Source organism: Fulmarus glacialis, unplaced genomic scaffold (assembly GCF_000690835.1).
Source record: "Fulmarus glacialis isolate BGI_N327 unplaced genomic scaffold, ASM69083v1 scaffold26416, whole genome shotgun sequence".
NCBI classification, from domain to species: domain Eukaryota; kingdom Metazoa; phylum Chordata; class Aves; order Procellariiformes; family Procellariidae; genus Fulmarus; species Fulmarus glacialis.
The window spans coordinates 19,951-39,593 of NW_009220464.1; the positions used below are offsets into that span (position 1 = coordinate 19,951).

A 19,643-nucleotide genomic window follows, 5' to 3' on the forward strand; every position below is an offset into this window, starting at 1 on the left:
CAGAGAGTTAGTCAGAATGTGTAGGACCCTGACATTAGCATTTATAATTTTAGAAGAAAAATGGAACATATCATTCTCAGACAAAGATAATAATTTACTTAAATGTGACTGTAGTATTTGGCCTTAGAGACAGTTCACCCTTAACAAATTCTACTTTTCATAAACAAGCATTTTGCATGTTTATACTCTAATGCTGCTAATTTGTAATATTTAGATACAATAAAATAAATAAAAAGGAGATGAAGAGTCAACTTTTTCATGAAGAGTGCATTTTTCTGATATATATTATTCTAACATTTAGATGTACTTAAATCAATAGGTTGGTTTGAGTATTAACCTGGCATGAACTCCTTTCACCTCATTTGAGTAAAAAAAAAAAAGAAGAGGCTAAGATAGGACGGTTTTGGACAAATTATTTTCACCTTCCAGTTGGAATGGAATGTTTGTATGGAATCATACAAACTTGCTCTGAGGTCAGAGAGCTGAAAGCACCACATCCTAGAACATCTCCTCTCTTAGTTATGAGCAGTGTTTGAATCATAGCCCAGATCTGGTTTAAAGAGTCTGCTTCAGTCTGATTTCTATTTGGGTCAGTTCAAAACCTACTTCTGCAGTAGAAAGTAAAAAAATTCTCTGGACTTCATCTAGAGGAGACAGAGTCTTTAATGCCTGAAGCACATCTCCTCTAACTGAGACATATCCATTAATTCTGGGTGCTTCAGACGGTTAGACAACATTCAAACCAGCCCAGCAGTTGTGGATGGTTGCACACAGCAGGACCTGTCTCCTCCAGCTGAAACCACGTTTTGTGGAGGGAGAAGAAGACAAAAGGGATAGTATCCCTAAGCCTTGGCTTGTCTGGAGTTTTGCAAAGGGACGTGGGCATTGGCTTCAGGTCCCACAGCTTAGACATAGTCTCAGAATCCAGACCCAGATAGTTACAGATGATGTTAAATTGCAATCCCAAGTATTATCAGTACCCCTAGCCATCAGAACTGCAGGTGGCAAGTGACTGCTGTGGTGCTCAGAGCCACAGACTTCGTTCAGAACAAAGTTTTTGTTACATGCATTTCAGCACCTATTTTTGATATGGTTCCCCATGAAGGAGTATGTAATCAGGTTTCTTTTAAAGTTGGTCTCATTCCAGTTCAGCTCTACTAAGTTAATGTAGCTTATCCCAAACATTGTGAAAAAGGAAAGCAATGTCAGCACATGATGAGTTCTAGACTAGGACTAAGAGGACCTATGTTTTCTTCAAGGATATTTAACTGCTTTGCTGGGTGACTTTCGAAAAGTAATTTAATTCCTGAGTACCTCAATTTACTCATCTGAAAGTGACACTGACCTCTAGACAAACTATACATTGGCTGCTAAGAATCAGGCAGGGGAAGAGCTTGGAGAGTTACAAGGGAAAACATAATAAAGTCCTAATATTCTTTAGGGATAGCATACTAAAAAGCTCTGCCTCAACAATATGTAGAAGATGGCTCATGAGCTCAATGATCCAACATAGAGTTAAATGAAGACATAAAGCAGAGAAAGGAGATTTAAGCAGTAAACTACTGCTCTATTAATTTAGCTACCAATAGGGAGAGGCAGTGTTTTAGGTTATGTCCCATTCATCATCGGTTAGTGTCTGTGTGCCTTCTAATAGAGCAGTAACAGCAGTGCAAGTAATATTTGACAGGTATTTGTTCTCTCTTCCGCCCCCCCTTCCCTGGGGAGGGATGTGTATGCTGCAGGCTGCCTTGTTCCAGTAGGATTTTGTTTTAAATACACTGCCCTTGTAAGAGAAGGCAATGAAGCACTTTTGAAAATAAAGGTGATGAAATTTGCGGTAGTTCATTCCACAGTCTTAGATCAGCCTCCCAGAAAATTCAGTGACCTGAATGTAAACAGTTCTACAAAGGTGTGTAGAGTTATTAATCTCATTTCTGGGGCCCTCAAAGAGGGAGGATAAACAGATTGGGAGAGAAAAATGCGCCTCCTTACGCAACTTCATCAGGACTTAGTTATTGCCTTCTATTTCCCCATTATCAAGACTGAACGCACAGAAAGTGGAATGCTAATAACACAAGCATTTTTCACTCTCATCACTAGTGTGATTTCATTATCTCCCCTTACAAATATACTAGTCTCCTTGCAAAAAAGCAGATTTTTGCACAATACAAAGAAAGAGAATTCTGCTTACTTCTCTGAGCGACATGTAGAGGAGGAGACTTAACAAGGCAGAATCTGTAGCAAGACAGTAATTGATTCTCCTGAATATCCATTAACAGATACCGAGTTTAAAGGGCACTTACTAAATGCTAACCATGTTTGCCTCAGTTGCAGGTATACTCTGAAGTCTGTCTGGAATCCAATATCGTAAACAGTGAGGTCAGATCCAGGTATTCCTTTAAGATGATCATACTCCCAGTAACAATGCCAGATGCCTTTTAAAATACAATCAATATAAAATGACTGTTTCTGAAGAATGCAAAGACAAGTTTTTTAAACAAATCTTTTAGAAGCCAAGTGTTTTGTCCTCAACATGTCAGGTAAGTAAAAACCAAAAATGCATTACATTGAGATAATAAATAAATTGAGACTAGTCAATTATAACATCACATATATATAGAAAAGAAATATCAGTACAAGTGAGTACAGACTATGCATACTGTGGGTAGATAATTCAGGTTACTACATCTGGTGCTAAGTATCATCACAGCTGGATTTTTACTGAATTTCGCTGCCATTTAAGCCCTTCTCACTTAACTGTGTCTAAAACTAGGCATTAATTCTCCCAATTGTACCATTTTTTAATTGATGTAATTACTGATTTTCCTTGGCCAAACTTAAGCAATAAGGAAAAATAGCCTCAGAGGCTAGAAGATTACACCTACCATAACCTATAATTCCAATCACACCAAAGATGAAAATCCAGAAGAGAACCCCAGCTGTGAACCTCAGTAACACAAGGAAGAGCAGACTGACAATCATTGCAATGAACAGCCCACTAGAAAGACAAGAAACAGAAACACAGGGAAAACAAGTGTGAGAATTTTCACTTTCTTGCATGCCTGTTACTCCAAATGAGGGTCACTTCATCTCACGTAAGAGAATGGTTTGTAAAAATGTACTTCAAAATCTTCCTTACGAAATACATCCTCATGGCTATTATCTGCTATTAGAAACAAATAGCTTGTATATGATGATCTCACAAGGCAGAGCCAGAAATGTTTGTATACACTAGGTTCTCAGGTTGGCTGAATGGGACTAGTACAATGCTTTTTTGGTCATTTATACCAGCTGAACAACGCACTGCCTTTTTCAGGCCATGGTCTAGTTTACAGGAAGTTAAAGTGGAGGAATACTTATGTGTGGGGAGGTTGCTGTTTTATGTCCTCCATTAAAAATCCCTACTTGCAAAGAAACAATGTTAGTAAAGTAACATTCTAGGAGCTTTCCTAGGAAAAAAGAATACATTTAGGAGGAAAACCAGTGACTCTTTCTACCCATCAGAAGAGGAAATGATCAGGGCATTATGATGCATAAAAAAAAACTGTTAAGAGCTATCAATGGGGCCCCTAGGAAAGATATCTACAGTGTGTCTTCTCTTTATCAAGTCTGTGGTAAGGAAATAATTGTTTTCATTTCACTCCCAGAAAGCAAGTCAGAAAGGAAAAAATTACTGCAAAAGGCCTTTTTACCCAGCGAGGCCTTCTAAAGCAATGTGAATAAAGCAATGTGAATAAAGCAATGTGAATAACAATCCCACCCAACAAACATCCAGCTCAGATGCTTCACAGAACATTTCATTTCTCAGAATTTTTAGTAGGTGTTACATCAGAATTTTGTATTAGTACAGACTCAAAAAAAATTTAAAATCTCTTCTTGTCTGTGTTTAGTAACTTCTCTTCTGAACGTTCCCAGCTTATTTAGCCAGTTACCAAAGATAAAAAATGGGTCAGCCTGATCATAAACAATCAAAACCAGATGTTTTGGGCAAACTAAGCCAGATGGGCAGAGGGACAAAAAAAAGAACATCAGCTTATTTAGTTAAACCTTTGTAAGCTGGTCTTAAGTCGTAGCCCTTTAAACGCTTCCCAGCATGATGTATTTTCCCCTTCTGAATGGCTTGTTTGAAATTCAGAATGTATTCCTCAAAAAAAGTTGGTTTTGGAGCTTATGACTCTGTTCTTGAAAGCAGTAAGTTAAAGACGACCTTTATCTAAAGTTAGATATACACGAGTCCTAGTAACACCAAAGTACGTGGTAACAACTGCCCTCAATAGACTGGTTCCCTTAAGCTGAGGCTTGAAAGCAGCAGTTCTTTTTGGATATGCTAAAAAGACTAGAGCAATTCCATATTTAATTTTTAATCTAGCTGCCTTTCACTTTCAGGTCTTCATTGTCATCACCCAAACTCTGGCACTTAAATATGTTTGTTCAGAAATCGTTTGATGCATGCGATCATTTGGTGAAAAGTGTGAAGAAAATTCTATCCAATACTTTGAAAGTAGCAACAATTCCTTATAAAAATATAATATTTGAAATGTGGAAACTGGCTTCAGTATTTAGAATTTCTGTTCAAAAAATGGTCAATTCTCTCTGCAGCCTATCTCTTCAGTGATATCTCCTTTGAAAGAATCTGCACCATAAGCCTGATTTCAATAAGATCTAGAGAGAACCACGCTTGCTGAATACCAGTGAGTTTTTTGCCACTGACTATTGTGAGCACAGTATCAGACTATGAGAAAGCTGTCCTTCCGCCAGTGACTGAACACCTTTAAAAGCTAACAACTTATGTTTCTGAACTGACTAATTCTCCATATTAAGTTTATTATCTAAAGTTTATGCATTTATTGCTGTGGATTTGCATTCAGGCTTGAATAATGTATGCTTAATATGTGCTTCTTATAGGGTCTCAGCTGGCAAAGACTTCTGCTCCTGTTTAAATTGATCAACACCCTGGTCCATCAAAAAAACAGTATTAATGGGCTAAGAATGCACATATACTTACATATTTGCTTCAGCAAAACAGCTACTTCTTTTGTTTCAGTGCTGCATTTTTACTAATTGGTGATTAGTGAGTATTAATTGCAAGATGAAGTTAATACCACTCAGTACTTTTTGTTCTTGATGTTATTTTGCCTGCTGCATTGGATTTACGGATTTATATTGGATTTATGGATTATAATGGATTTAACTATATATTGCTAGTACGAATTTAGAAATTACGTGTTTTTTACATATATACTAATAACACTTAGCAACTGCAAATGGTTTGAAAGTCTCTTAATTAAGATTTTTCAGTTTTGGAATTACCACGCTGATGCGTCCTGCAACAGAAGACAACACCTCCCGTTCTTCTGCCTGGTAGGATATTAAAAAGCTACTCCAGATCAACTGACACTCTATGTATGTATGCTGTGCTATCCTTACCTCATATACAGAACCATAACAACATTATTGTCATGTGATGAAAGGAAATTGCAGTTGCTCCTTGAGTTTAAAAGTAGGATTGGTAACAAACACCTACATGATCTATTTTTTAATTCCCTGCACGCTTCAAAGTGAGTTTGGAAAAATTAAAAATACCCATGAAAATCTTACATTAAAATCCAATACCAAGAAATGGCATAGTCTTCAAAAATTTTCATTCCAACTGATCTTGCATCCAGGACATTATTGATGCCGCTGAGAAAAGACAAACCAAAGAAAAGGTTGCTTTAGAAAAGCAGAATTTATTTAAACAACAAATAGGCTCAGTGGAAGAATCTGAAATATCTTTGCTAGTGACAAGAGTGTATTACTATCCTCCAGCTCCAGTTTTGTAACCAAGCCAACATCAACCACAGTTACACCAAAGAAAAAACCTATGTTAAAATGTCTATACAGCTCCTGAAAAAGCTTTATTGAAAAAGCTTTATTAAAAAAGCTTTATGAGTACTAACTATCACCAGATGTAATTGCTTATTATGTCACAAGAAAAGTGTATACTGTTAAGATCTGCATTGTACCAAGAGCCAAACAGTTGTGACTTCAGAACTGCTAATAGCAGAGGAGCAGAAAACAGCTCAGTCAAGCAAAAGGTTGACTTTATGGAACTGTTTTCCTACCCTGCAAAGTGCTTGCCCATATTAATGTTTTCCTAAGAAGAAATGAAGGATCTTCATATCAAAGAACAGACAATGTAGTTGTAGATGCCAGAAGAAGGGAACTTAATAAGATGCAGGTGTTACCAGTGTTGGTAAGGTGCTAGAATGTGGTAGCCTTGGATCGAAAGGTAAGAGAGGGGACCCCTGTGCACCAGACAGGCTGAGGACTGACAGCAGCTAGAAAAGTGAGGCTATTGCAGCAGTTTTCTCTCATCCTGGTTGATGCCCAGGATTGGAGATGCTTGCTGTCCATCTGCAAGGGAGGTGTTGTCATGCATCAGAGCCCAGCACACCGCTTTTTGACCTTTAGACATGTACTAAAAACAGGAGCACTCCGACAAGATGAGCTGCCCAAAGTACTAGGACAGTCCATGTTAGTGGAAAGGCCATCATAGGAAGGAATAGCCGAGGACATTACTGGCTGGCCTGAGTCCTGCAGCACGAGGATTTCATTTTGAACCTCCTCTAGCTTTCTTTAATGCTAATTTTTGCTAGGAAAAACAACAAGAATGATTTAAAAACTGACAGTCGCTCTGAGACAATCAGACTAAAACTTTTGGCTCCTTGCTCGTTTCTGCATACCACAGTGCTGGTTTCCTTCCTGGGAACTTTGCAAGTGCCCAGGCACAGATAGACCATTTACTAGCAAGTCTTTCCTGGGTACCCTCAGCCATTTGCTACAACAGATTCTGATTATTTTTTCAATTCCTAAATTATTTCACAATCTCAGAATCCTACAAATGAGCACTTAAGAAGGCTAAAACCTACTTTGCAGCTTCCCTGAGATCAGTTACATTTCTTGTTTGCCCTCGTCCATCTTTAAACGTCGTCTGATTTGCCACAGTTAGCACACCATTCTTCGTGGAGAAGTCTGGGAAGCATCTCTTAAGAACTATTCAAAATATGAAAACAAAGCATGCATATTACATTTCACATCAAGCTCCGCTTTTATCGCTTTTGTCTTTATTGCTTGATATTTAAATCATTTCAGATTCACAGTCAATTGTTTTTCAACTGACAATCTAACGATATGTTAGATATGACTTTGACAAATCTTGGAAAAGCCATTATATTCAAGATTATGATTATTATGCTCTGGGGCTTTTTGTCCAAGCTCAGGCATGGTGGGATCATAGCTTTCAACTGGAGATTCTAGATGCTACTGAATAACAACAGTATCTGCAGCAGTTTAAGTATTTGTAATAAATGCGGAGCTTACTCTCTGTCAGTATCTGGGCAGCTCACGAAAAACTGCAGCTTCTCAAATATGTCATTTCATGGTAATAATCAAACCAGCCCGCAGAGACAGACTCAACATGACTGGTCATGAATGGTGCTAACACCCAAACCAATACATAACAGCAAGTGTCAGTTCCTCATATGGCAGATGAGCTGCAGTACCAGCCACTATCTTGGATATTCTTGGAGAGGAAGCAATGGAAAAAAGACAGAAACTATTGGTTAGACAGAGGGAGGAGGAGATTATAAAAGAGAGAGAAAAGGAGAGATGTTTACATACTCATTTATGTTGCTCTGCTCTTTGCTGCAAGAAGTCCTGGTTTTCATTCCAAAGGGAAGAGCAGGTCAGTCCTCCTACACAGCTGTACTTTAACTTTATATAACATTTCTGTGCTTTCCTTATCAGGTTCCAACAAATACCGATGCCAGGGTTCAATATTCAGTCCAGAATATCTACCCCGCCAATTATTCTGAGGAAATAATTAAGTAACATGTCTCTCTTCCTCCCTCTGTAATCTTTGTCCCTTGTTGTAGTCTAAAAGAAGATAATAGCTTCTTTGCAAATTATTTTCTGTCTTTTGGGTCAGTACATCAGTTTTCATACAAATTCTTAATTTTTTTTTTTAATTTAATCCACATTTTATCTTTTTGATAACCTGTCCCTGGTTTACATGATGTCTATTTTAAAGCATGGAAAAATAGACAGCAATTTTTTATTTGCATGAGCTTCTGGGTCAGTGACAGATACTCTTGGTATTACACTTCTGCAGCTGAGATGAGCTCTGAGACCTGTGGTTATCTACTCAGAAATACCTGCTGACCATAGTGACAAAAACATTTTTTGGCCCCTTAATTCCTCTGTATGCCCTGCATAGCCAGCACTGCAACTGAAAAGCGAGCTGCATTGTAACTGGGCTCAAGTATCATCTTAACTTCAACAGCTGGCCATGTGATCCTTCCTACATTCGTGGCATTTTCTTGATGCCAATGGGATTCCTTGCTCACATGTTTTGGAAGGCACAGTTTGAGCTGTAAAGCTTTTGTTATCAGTGATGATTCAAGAGCAAGAAAGAGCTCAGCTTGACCCAGTCACACACTGAATGTTCACGGATGGCAGTTAAAAAAATAATAATAAATCTTTATACTTTCAAACTATTTAAAACTGAATGGATATCACTGTCAGATAACAGACAGCTCCTAATGACGTTGCCACGAAACACTTTTCAGACTGGAGTTGTGCTTTAATGTGAACGCTTGTAATCTGCTAAGATGTGTGTAAGAAGTAGAACCACTCACAAGGCCTGCTTGGAACGATCATCGAAGGACAATCTTCATCACGTAGGACTTGAGCAACAGACTAAAAAGGGGAAAAATAGGAATGCTGAATACATAGCAGAATAACTACGTGGTTTTTGTTTCTCACCCAGTCTGAGAAAATGCCCCAAACTGGGCTTTGTAGCCTCCTCCCCGAACTTGACTGGTGGAGCTGCAAGATATGATGTAAGTGAGAATCCAAACTGTCATTGTGATTTGGGAAAAGACTATTCTTCTCTCCTGTTCTAGTGACAAAAAAGAAAAGACCTGTTCACATTGGATCAGCATCTAAGCCAGAAGTGACTGGGCAATTGTTCCTTGCCTCCCTTCGCCTTTTCTCTTAAAGAAGAGTAAGAATTTAACACAATTAATATAGCTGAATTGCAAGGTGTTTTAAAGATGGGAGAAATAATGCAGTAAATTTGAGTGCAAAATCAGTTACATGAAGGATGGATTAATTTTCCTAGCTAAATTACTAAGTAGCTATAGATGACTCAGGAGCCTTAAGAACTGGTTTGAGATACTCTGCTCTACTGCTGTGGAGTACCTAAGTACTAAAGGATACTGCTTGCCACAGTACTGCAACTACATGGGTAGCTGCAGACTTTCTTTTAAGCAAACAGTAATCATTTAAAGAGTGGAGGATTTGGTATGCATACAAGACCTTCACCCCTGATTAAATCACTGTCAAACCATATATATGGGACAACTCCTTATATGGTGAAATCAGAATAATTCAAAGCTTTGATGTAGCTCAATAAAATCATGCATATTTCATATTGCTTGAAGAAAAAATGTATTCCATCACCTACTGATACATACACACCTTGCGAGGATTGTTAAAACCAGGTTTGCAGAACTGCCTGAAGTAATTCCACTGATCTGGTTTATATCTGTAGGAAGCCTGAACATCAATGTAGGTTGCAAACCTGTCTGGGCACTTTGAGACACAAAGCTGCAAGAAAGAAACAAAAATGAGTAAAAATACACTGGAGGTAGAGAAGGGTAAGGGAAGTCAGTGTAATTAAAAAGCAAGAAAAAGGCCACCTATAAAAGCGCACTGTTTTATGGAATTGCCTTCAGTAATGTTTACTGCAGTATTTAGAAAGGGACATACGTTTTCCTTTTGATTCCCTAGATGAATACTTCTAAAATTCATGGATAGAATACACTTTCAAATTCTCTCCTCATATCTGGCGTATCAAGCCACTCTCTGTATCTTCTTAGGTTCTGCACATTCTGGTAGATATGCAGAGCTCTCAGTCTCTTGAAAAAAGTATATTTTCTTTTTTGAACACCAGGAAAAATTCTGTCGGGTCCTCCTGTACTTCCATCAGCAACAGTGTATATGAGCAAGGTGGTGCAGTAGCTACTTCCACAGGATACAAGTAATTTCTTTCTATTACATTTATAAGGAGAACTTTATTAAAAAAAAAGTCTCATGCAGCTGAAATTGTTCCACCCTTCTACACAGTCTCTTCAGACAAATACATCTCCACGGATATCGTTCAAGTCAAGTTAGGTGTAAATCACTCAAAGGTGACTTTTTACTACTGACTAATGATGAATTTCCCTTAGTTACAAAGCAAGAGGGGTGCACACGCCAGGAATGAAATTCACACCACTCAAGGTACAGTCATTATAAACCAGATTTATGTGAGAAATCAAGTGAGGACTGGGGTTTGATGAATGCATCCACTCAGAAGTTATGATTTAGATTTACGTAATGGAGAAGCAGCCACCCCAATACACAGACTCTGAAGGCTCTGCTGGTCACTGGAATCATGCAAGTGTACAGCCGTTCTGACTCCTCAGTGTTCCCAAATACTGTGACGTACTTTGAAGTCCATCTTTTTAGCAAGTTTCAGCCTTTTCTAGAAGGCTGTTCTCTGTTTCCAAAGCTGTGCTATCCGAACACCCTTTGCAAAGCTCTGCTATCCAAGTACCAGAGAGACATCATGCACAAAACTGTATTTCACCTCAAGGGCATTCCGCCACATATGATTCACCTAACGGAATTTTGGGAAAAGATCTTGTACTAATCCTTAGAACAGGGCAGACGCTGCAAGAGGGTCTTTCTAGATGAGTACTACAGTCCTATGGACTACTACCCACAGGCCAAGGAACAAAGAAAGGAGTTTTGTCCTTGCTGGGACAAGTATATACACTTTACTATAACCTCAGTTTCCCATGAAACAGGCAATGAAATGTGCTGCCTATGGATCCAGTGAACTGTAATAACAAGTTTGCAAATCCACAGTCTTACTCAAGAACTGAAGCTCTTCCCATGTCAGTTCTTGGGCGTTTTTGTCTCCTGCTATTTGATATGAATGGGACAGGAATGAAAGACCCTGTCTGAATTCAAAATTATCAAACAAACGTTTCTTCAGCATTTTCACAAAAGACCAGAGAATGAACCATCTGCAGTAGCAAACAGCATTCAAAAACTTCCTCAGTTTTGGAGATGTTGTGTGTTTGAAAATAAACAAAATAACTACTCTGCTCCCCCGAACTCTCCTTCAACAAGTATTTCACCTTACTTGATTCATGACCACTGCCAACTTGACCACAGCACCAGTCAAATCCCACACAATGACCTCAGTATTTCTGAACAGGCTGAATTGTTCCAGTAACAGAGTCTAAAGACTGCAGGGTAACAGTGTCTGTGTCTGCATGTGGACAGATGGGGATTCCTGAAGCAAATCTGCTGCTGATAGAGAAAGTTTCCATTCTGACAGCAACTGGTCAGTGTTAAGAGGGTTCTTGCTCTTCCTTGCTGGAGATTTCCATCTCTTCAGCTGTGTCAGATAGTCCATACGGTCACACTAACTGATAGGCCAGAAACATCTATCAAGGGTAGGGATCAGGAGTAAGGGCAAGCTGGAATGGGAAACACTTTAAAATGATAGTCAAATAAGTAGACAATTAACATTTGTAATCAGTAAATCGGTTACCATATAACAACCCTCATCCAAATTAATACTGGACTTCACTGAATGTTGTATGAGACCATACTCTGTCACCTGCAGTTTAACTACACAGTACAATTACTTTGGCAGCAAAGTTGGATCAGAGCACTCCTGCAACTAATTCCTCTGACCTACCTCATGCCGTAAGTTGCTGCCTCGTAAGATGAACTGACGTAACTGGTTGTGCGATTGTTCAATGTACCAGGTCAGTAAAATGGTCTCATGTAAAAAAGATCAGGAGGATAATTTTAACCCACACAAGTTCAGTGACTGGTTTATTTCACAGCTTCACGAGAAGTTGCAGCACAGCTAAGGGAGTATAAACTGTGGCATAAGCAAGAACAAGCTTTCAAGATCTTCACTTTTTGAAAGTGCCATAGGCTCTAACCACACCCAGATACTTCTGTCACTGGGGATATGCACATTTTCTTGAACATGCCTAGTTTGGAAAACCCTAGATGTCAATCAAAATTATTTTCTGCATGCACTGATTACTACTGGATAACCGCCTGTGAGGAATTCATAAGTTACAAATTGCTGTATTCAACTAAACAGACTTCTTTTTGTCAACTCTTATCCAAAATACACAATCTTGTGCATTTCTATTTATTTTTTCTGACCATCACAGGCTACAGAGACCATGTGCTACACGTCATCTATAAAACAATCATATTATATTTTGAAGGATATGAACAGCAATTTTAAAATCCAAACAAATGTATGTCTAGTTCTTAAGCACCGTGACTAAGAGGCAGGGAAAATATTTTATTTCTGTATTTCACTCACCTGTGTTGTAGGGCACTGTAGGTTTATTAACACTACGGGGCTGGCACATTTCAGAATGTTAAAGTAAAATAAAATGGTCTTGTTCCTATGGAAGTGGATATAAGATAATTAATGTTATAAATATGGGTGCTTATACATCCTACCATTCAAAAATTTATAGCATACATCAAGATTTAAATTCTATTATTGTGAATGGTCATATAGCAAACACAAGACAAAAAAAACAAATCCCAAGCAGACCCTGAATGTTCTGTGCCAAGACATCTCTGAAACCAGAAGTATTTGTTCTAAAGAATGCTAATTTTAAGAAGTTTTTTGCACAGCAAGGTTTTAAGCTGAAACAACCCTAGATGCTGTTACCGGTATCTGTAGTCCTGCCTCTAAGAAGTGAGGTCTGTAAAATACCCCTGCAAAAACACTGTGGTCCCTTTGCTTACACTGAACATAGTGTGTATGTACTGCACGCAAAATTACCATCAGTAAATGCTACACTGTAAAAGCTGCCTATTTTTTGTTGATCAGAAGGTGGCACCAAAATCAATCAAAAGCTTTTTATGGTTGGAAACTGAAAGCAGCTGGCCAGGAAACAGAATTGTAATAGCATTTGCTAATAAGGTTGACAAACCTCCTTTGATATAAATAAGGGACAGTCTGAGGGGTTTGCACCCCAGAATCCACACACTTGACAGCTTCTGGAACTTGGGACCTTGAGGTAGCTGTCCCCTCAGCTTGGGTTTGTTGAAAACTTATTACCCCCAGATTTCTGGATTTAAACACCTGGGTTTTGAAGACAGCAAAATATGCTGTTAATCTTTGCTATGTCAGAAAATTACCAGACAGCTCTAGTGAAGATGGTATGGCAGTAGTCCTGCCCTTTTTACATGTGACTTCAAAGTCAGCTGGCCGTGCCAGGACTATACAGTGTCCCTATGAGAAACAATGGTGCATAGGCCCCCCTACAGCCTGTGATGTGCAAGAGAACACAGTAAGTGGTGTCTGAGCCACCACTGACCCCCACCATGGCAATGCAGCACAGAGGGAACTCTGCCTTGGGAGCAGGATGGCAGTATTGACAATGAAGCGTGCTTGGGCCAACAAGGCTGCCCCTCTCCTATCTGCGGACTTGGCACAAGTCCTGCTCCCGCATCTCTCCACTGTATCCCCCAGGGCAGGACATATCCCCTGATCCTCCACCAGCACGTGCCTCCCACCAATTGCCGAATATGGCTATGCCTTCAAAGCCATTATATAGCATCACTGCACACTCAAGCTCCCTTTAAAACTGGGATTAGCTCAACTGCCTAGCATTTTACAAGGATAAATTGTATTCACTGAGGTATGTTCTACTATGCACTGTTTAACAAAACATGCAACCTGGCAAAAACAATTCACTGTCATTAGTTGTGATTAGATTTCTTCAAATCAATAGAATAAAATTTTGGACTGAAATGTCATCGTTCTTCAATAGTTTCTTGATAGTATTTATAATCTGTGAGCTGCTCAAATCTTTTGATTAATGAAATCTTTTTTTTTCTTACGTCTTAGCCCACTTGCTGATATTGACAGCAGAAAAGAAAGTTTAAACATATATGTAACACAAGAAAACAGCTGCCAAGAACTAGGTCTGCATTCTTTATAATGAAATTGTGTTGTACTGGGTGATTATGCTGTGCTCTGTAGAAGGCAAAACGAACTTAGAGATTACATGGAGATTAATGGATGAATTACAGGGAGACACAAAGAGGCCTAAGAGAGACTTGCATGACAACACAAGGTAGAATTAATTTCACTACATGGAATTCACTGGAGTTTAAATGGGTTTTTGCATGAGCTGTGAGTGTTTGGTTTTTAGCTTCTCTCTTCTACTCCTCAGTGAGACTGCTGGGAATGCTTGTTCCAAGCATGAGATTCAAAATACAGAGACTGTGATCACTTTCCAAGTAAAAAGTCTCAGACTAAGCCCTTGGGGACTTTGGAAAACCATAGTCCTGGATTAGCCTTTCACACTGCTTACTTTCAGGGCATCTGAAAAATCTGGCAATGGTATCAATGAAGGCCTGACAAGCACACGCCACGCCCCCACTTTTAGGGACTAGAGGGGCCTCCTGGCCTACTGCCATAAACACTCTTGCTTTTCCAGTAGGTTGTATTATGTGTCTTTTGGCTTATATTTTTATAAGAAACCCCTCAATGTAGCAAATAAGTGCCAAAATGCAGTCTCAGTAGCTGTATTATTCTCCAGCAATCATATACATGGAGGGACATTTGTGAATACAAACTGGAAATCACATTCTAAGAAATAACTAAAGGGAAGACTTGAGCAACAGAAAGGAAGAGGGAATGGGAGTGGATTACAAGAATCAGAGAAAAGCATCTGGCTACACACCACACAGTGCACAGATGCTGTGTGTCTGAGACTCACAAACCCATTTGCCCACTGCTTCCTACAGACCAGAGAGGGGACAAGGACAAATTGGGGGCAAGGAAGGGGGGAGCAGAGAAGGAGTGCAGTGAGGGGAACACACACAACACTACAACTTTTTCTCCTAGTTTTTCCTCTTCAGGAAGTTGGACTCTCCAACAACTGCTGTGAAGAATCTTAGTTGGAGGGTAGAACAGCTCTTCTCACACTATCTAGTCTGTTCCCTCTGTAAAAAACACTTGAAAGGATATAAAGTCTTAGCTCTACCTCTGTCCCACTCCCTATCTCCTGCTCTTCCCCTTTGGACAGTGGCTTCCTCAGTTTTTTCCCGGAAAACTAAATGGGAAAAGAAAGAAGCAGCAAAGATCTGTTTTCAAACACTAGCTTCTGTTTTGCTTCCTGCATAGCATCCAGCTTCTTGACAGTGACAAGGGCATAAAGGTGCCTAATACTTACTTTTTAAAAAGGAGAAGAAAATTTTAAATTCTGTTTCATAAAACACTTCGATTTTCAGAGAAAACATTGATGTGACATCTTTCACAGTGATTTTCACGTAGAAGTACTCTGTTGATACCAACTAATTATTTTACCTCTCCCAATTCAAAATTTAAAAAGACTGGGAAACTGAGACAAGTCAATAGAGCCGTTTGGCTGATATACCCAAGGAAGGTATGGTTACAGTTGCCTGTCTCCCAGACCACTAAGTCTCCTCTCCACTGGCACTGGGTAAGCACCAGAAAAAAACCAAGAGCTTTTCCTTATGGTCTTTTCTGTTATTTGGTGCATGTTGAGAAAAACTGACAACCAGGCTACAATGCTTTAGGACTACTCTTATCCCAAGGTGGACAGAAGAATTACTGAATGGGTTATTAACTATCCAAACTTTGGCAGTTAGTCACTTTCTATGCAATGAGTGATGCAATCTTTAAGTTATATTGATACTTCACCAAAAATATTCTCTGAATGATGAAAATAACTGCATTATAGTAATAATTTGGGTCTAGATTTGCACTGAGCAACTAATCTATTTCTTAACTTTATTTGGAATAAATACAGTGAGTGTCGCTGTCCCTTCAACTTCCCACAAGAACCCCTAGCAGACAGAGAGATTTGAATCCTCACATCTTATTCACAGTACATGAGTAATAAAGGTATGTGAATGGATTTAGTACTCACTCATTGAGGGTATCTTTCTGACCACAGAACTGCCCATAGCTGTCAGTTGGATAAATCACTTTCCTGGGGTCACCGTGCACCCAAGCTGCAAATATACACGTATCTTTTAACATTTCAGTCAAGTGTACACAGTTAATAATTGAGACTGACTAGCATGAAAATGTATCACCTCTAATGTACCATTTTAAACATTGTTGATCACCACTGAAGAGTAGTGATTTGTAGACTTCCTAATGAAAAACTAAACTGAAGTAAGATATGGATGAATCAGTAAGAAAGCAAACCAGTTCACTTTTTACCTTCAGGGCACATATATCTGGGTTGTATCCAAAATATGATGTAATGGACTTAAAAAATAATGGTTATTAAAAGGGGAAAGAAGAGGAGCTAACTATGTAGACAAATTTGAGCATTCACAGACAACCACAATGGCATTGAAATTAATGGGATTACCTGGGTGTGCGACAGAAATACACAGGGTGTGACTGAATCTAATGGACTCCATTTGCACTAAGAATGGAAACAAACTCTTACTTTGTAAATGAAAACATTTCCTGACCTCTCACTTGGCAATTGTCCCATTTTTCAGTTTTTAGGTCTGCACCTGGCAATTTATGTATTATATGCTAGCATGAACCATAGTACTGAATGGGAAGAAAGGTTTATATTGAACTTTTAAACTGCTTTTCTCCACTTCGAAGCAGGATTTCTTCTCCAAGCCATTTTCACCTGCACCATTATTTCCCTTTGAGGATCAAGTACCAGCTATCACTATTAGTATCGTTATTTCTAAGCCGTAGTGTGCAGACCTGACTAAGCTTCCTTCATGACTAGCCAATGACTAGCCTTTGAACTGTTCTGACTACTAACTGTTGATTTGACCCTAAATAATGGAAATTTCATTTATTTTTAAGTATCGTCTGAAAGTAAGATATAATGCCAAAATATAATTCCATATCACTACCCTGAGCTGACACCCTAAAATCAGGTTGCTAGAGAACTGTTAGAAAAGACCACTGATCTTCTCCCAAACATTTCCTTGTGCTTGTATTATGTTGTCATGGTTTAATCCGGCAGGCAGCAGGGAAAGATTACAGGTATTACAAAGATTTTAGTCCCAACCTTCCCCCTCTTGCACGATATACTGAATGTCAGGAGCCCACTTAGCATACATTTTAGGCTTTGATCTATGTAAACCACCTTGAACTTGTTTCTCTGTAATTACTCCATCTTCTCTCAACTTTGTGACATTATATTTAATCACTTGTGAAACTGTCATTTTCCTCAAGGTCACTTTGGTAAGAATAACAGCGCTTAACAATAATGATATGTGCAGTAGAGACAGAACCTATATAAGATCTCAGAGCATCAGACTGCAAATTTATTGAAATGTTCAGGACAGATGCACAACATATCTTCAATGACTTGCAAATAGTTACAGAGAATCTGTAATGCTACCTTTCACCTGGAATGGTTTTAGATTACCAACATGAATCTGCTAGTTCTTTTTAACTTATGTTAGTTTTCCTGTGTTTTGGAGTTTGTAAATCAACCTGCTGCTTGGTATCAAACACTTTCTGAACATTCAGATTAACTGCATTTCAGGTTAACTGTGGTGTTCTGATGCTCAGAGAAAGCTAAAGTGCTTCACCAGTTAAGTTAAACCCCATTTACTTCTTCATTTGTTAGCCCCCACTTACTTATTTCAGTAGCATTACTTAATACAGACATTTAGGAGGCATCAACTCTCTCTTAGGAATTCCTACAGTCAGTTGATAACTCACATGTGTACATGATGTTAGAAAGCAGACAGCTCTCTCGTGACTGCAATGAGTCTGTAGGTTATGTCATGTACACTTTCTTCCATCATGACTCTGACAAGAGGGAGTTTTTCTTTCTACTTTAATATGACCTTGCTTTTCATACACTAAAAGCCTAATCCCAAATGGAATAAGCTCCTATACAGACCTGAAAGACCTTTCAGGCCTTACTTGTATGATGTTAGATGACTCTAATACATCAGTGTTTTCCCAGCCCCAAAATTAGGGTTTTTTAAATTAGTCTGGCACATTAGTAAAGGGACTCATTTTTTCCATTTGACTGTATTTTTTCTTTAACACCAGCAAAACAGGAAGTAGTAGAGAGAAGCCCCACCATGCCAGATTCAAAGTACTGACAAGGATTTTGTAGCAAGACATATCTGCTTCATACAGATAATTTGGAAGAAGTTGCTACTGCCAACAATATCCCTTTCCTAAGTGGCATATTAAACCTGGAACTATTTTTCACTCCTCAGACAAACTTGGGAGAATGGAGATAAACACTGCAACATAATGTTGGTTGGTTTTTTTTTACATATCAGTCTTATTAAGGATCTTTTCATAAGAAGGGCCCATGTGACCCAGGCGGACTTCCTTCAGCCTGTTTGGGTGGACTAACCCAGCAAACAAGAATAAAACTCAGCTCATCAAATGGGCAGAGCAGTATATTCTCCTCACATTCTTTTTAGTTCTAATGCAAAGTCTGCTGAAATATTGCAAAAGACTCCCTTGGTTGCACTGGGTTTGTATCAATACTTGGTCTCAAATTTAATCACTCGTCTTTTGCAGTGTGTTTCTCAATTATTAGTAGAAATTAGCAGAGTATAAACAATAGAACACACTGCTCACTTCTGAATAGAATTTCTGTTCAGACTGTACCTGCTTTGCCATTATCGAATTGTCTAAAACTACTCCTGCTTGGCAGGAGTCATCCTGTGTGCCTAAGGCTTCAGTCATGTTTTTAATAAAACAGTATTAAAAAGAATCTGCTTTTAAAAAATAGATTTAGCACACTTTGTGGAATTCCATCACTGGGATCAGCTGCTGGGCGGATGGAGGAAGATGCCTCTCAGCTAAACTCCAAACTGAAAAAAACATAATTGGATCTGATTTACAACATATACATTTAGCATTTAATTAACTCTGCAGTAGAAAGAGAAGGGAAATGACCAACAGAAGAGAAAATACGCAGATTCTTTCATTGTCTGTGCCGGGGCTAACCATCAAGATTAATAAACTTAATCCTCTGTCACCTTCTTTGCAAACTTAGAGCAATGACAGTGAAAGAATCCATGTGATACACACACAATTTTTCTGGACTAGTCAGTGAAGAGTAAGTACCTAATTCAACAGTTCTCACTGAGTGAAGAAGGTTATTGTAAGAACTAGCCTGACAGAGCAGCACCATATTTTGCATGTTGTGCTGCACTATTGGTGACTCACTATCAAGCACTAAATGAAAAGGAATCCAGTCACATAAAATTTTTATTCCAGCATGCTCTGATGCTCATAAGGGTGCAGTCTGAGTGCTGGCACAAACATCTGGGCTAAAAAAGAAAATTAAAGAACAGCTGAACCATAATACACAGTTAACTCAGCCCTCAGAGCAGCAATGTGACATCCTACATCCTAGCATTTTCGGGAGGCCTGCAGTTATGTCAGTCCTTTTATTGATGTGGAGCCAACACACATGGATGGTATCAAAAATAGCTAATGTCTGTCACTAAATGTCTGTCAGATGCACTTCTTTTTTTCCGTGCTCTATGGGCTACAC

The 19,643-nt window shown here is 38.8% G+C and overlaps 1 protein-coding gene across 1 annotated transcript in view; it reads right to left on the bottom strand.

Moving 5' to 3' along the window:
* Positions 1-19,643, bottom strand: part of SLC44A5 (solute carrier family 44, member 5) — a 49,960-nt gene that overhangs the window by 15,069 nt on the left and 15,248 nt on the right. The window contains exons 4-11 of the mRNA XM_009580774.1: positions 16,050-16,134; positions 12,452-12,536; positions 9,523-9,651; positions 8,679-8,739; positions 6,912-7,035; positions 5,599-5,682; positions 2,886-2,998; positions 2,304-2,435 (exon numbers count right to left, since the gene is read on the bottom strand). Of these exons, the coding sequence (XP_009579069.1) occupies positions 2,304-2,435; positions 2,886-2,998; positions 5,599-5,682; positions 6,912-7,035; positions 8,679-8,739; positions 9,523-9,651; positions 12,452-12,536; positions 16,050-16,134 (813 nt within the window). The remainder of the gene's footprint in view (positions 1-2,303; positions 2,436-2,885; positions 2,999-5,598; positions 5,683-6,911; positions 7,036-8,678; positions 8,740-9,522; positions 9,652-12,451; positions 12,537-16,049; positions 16,135-19,643) is intronic.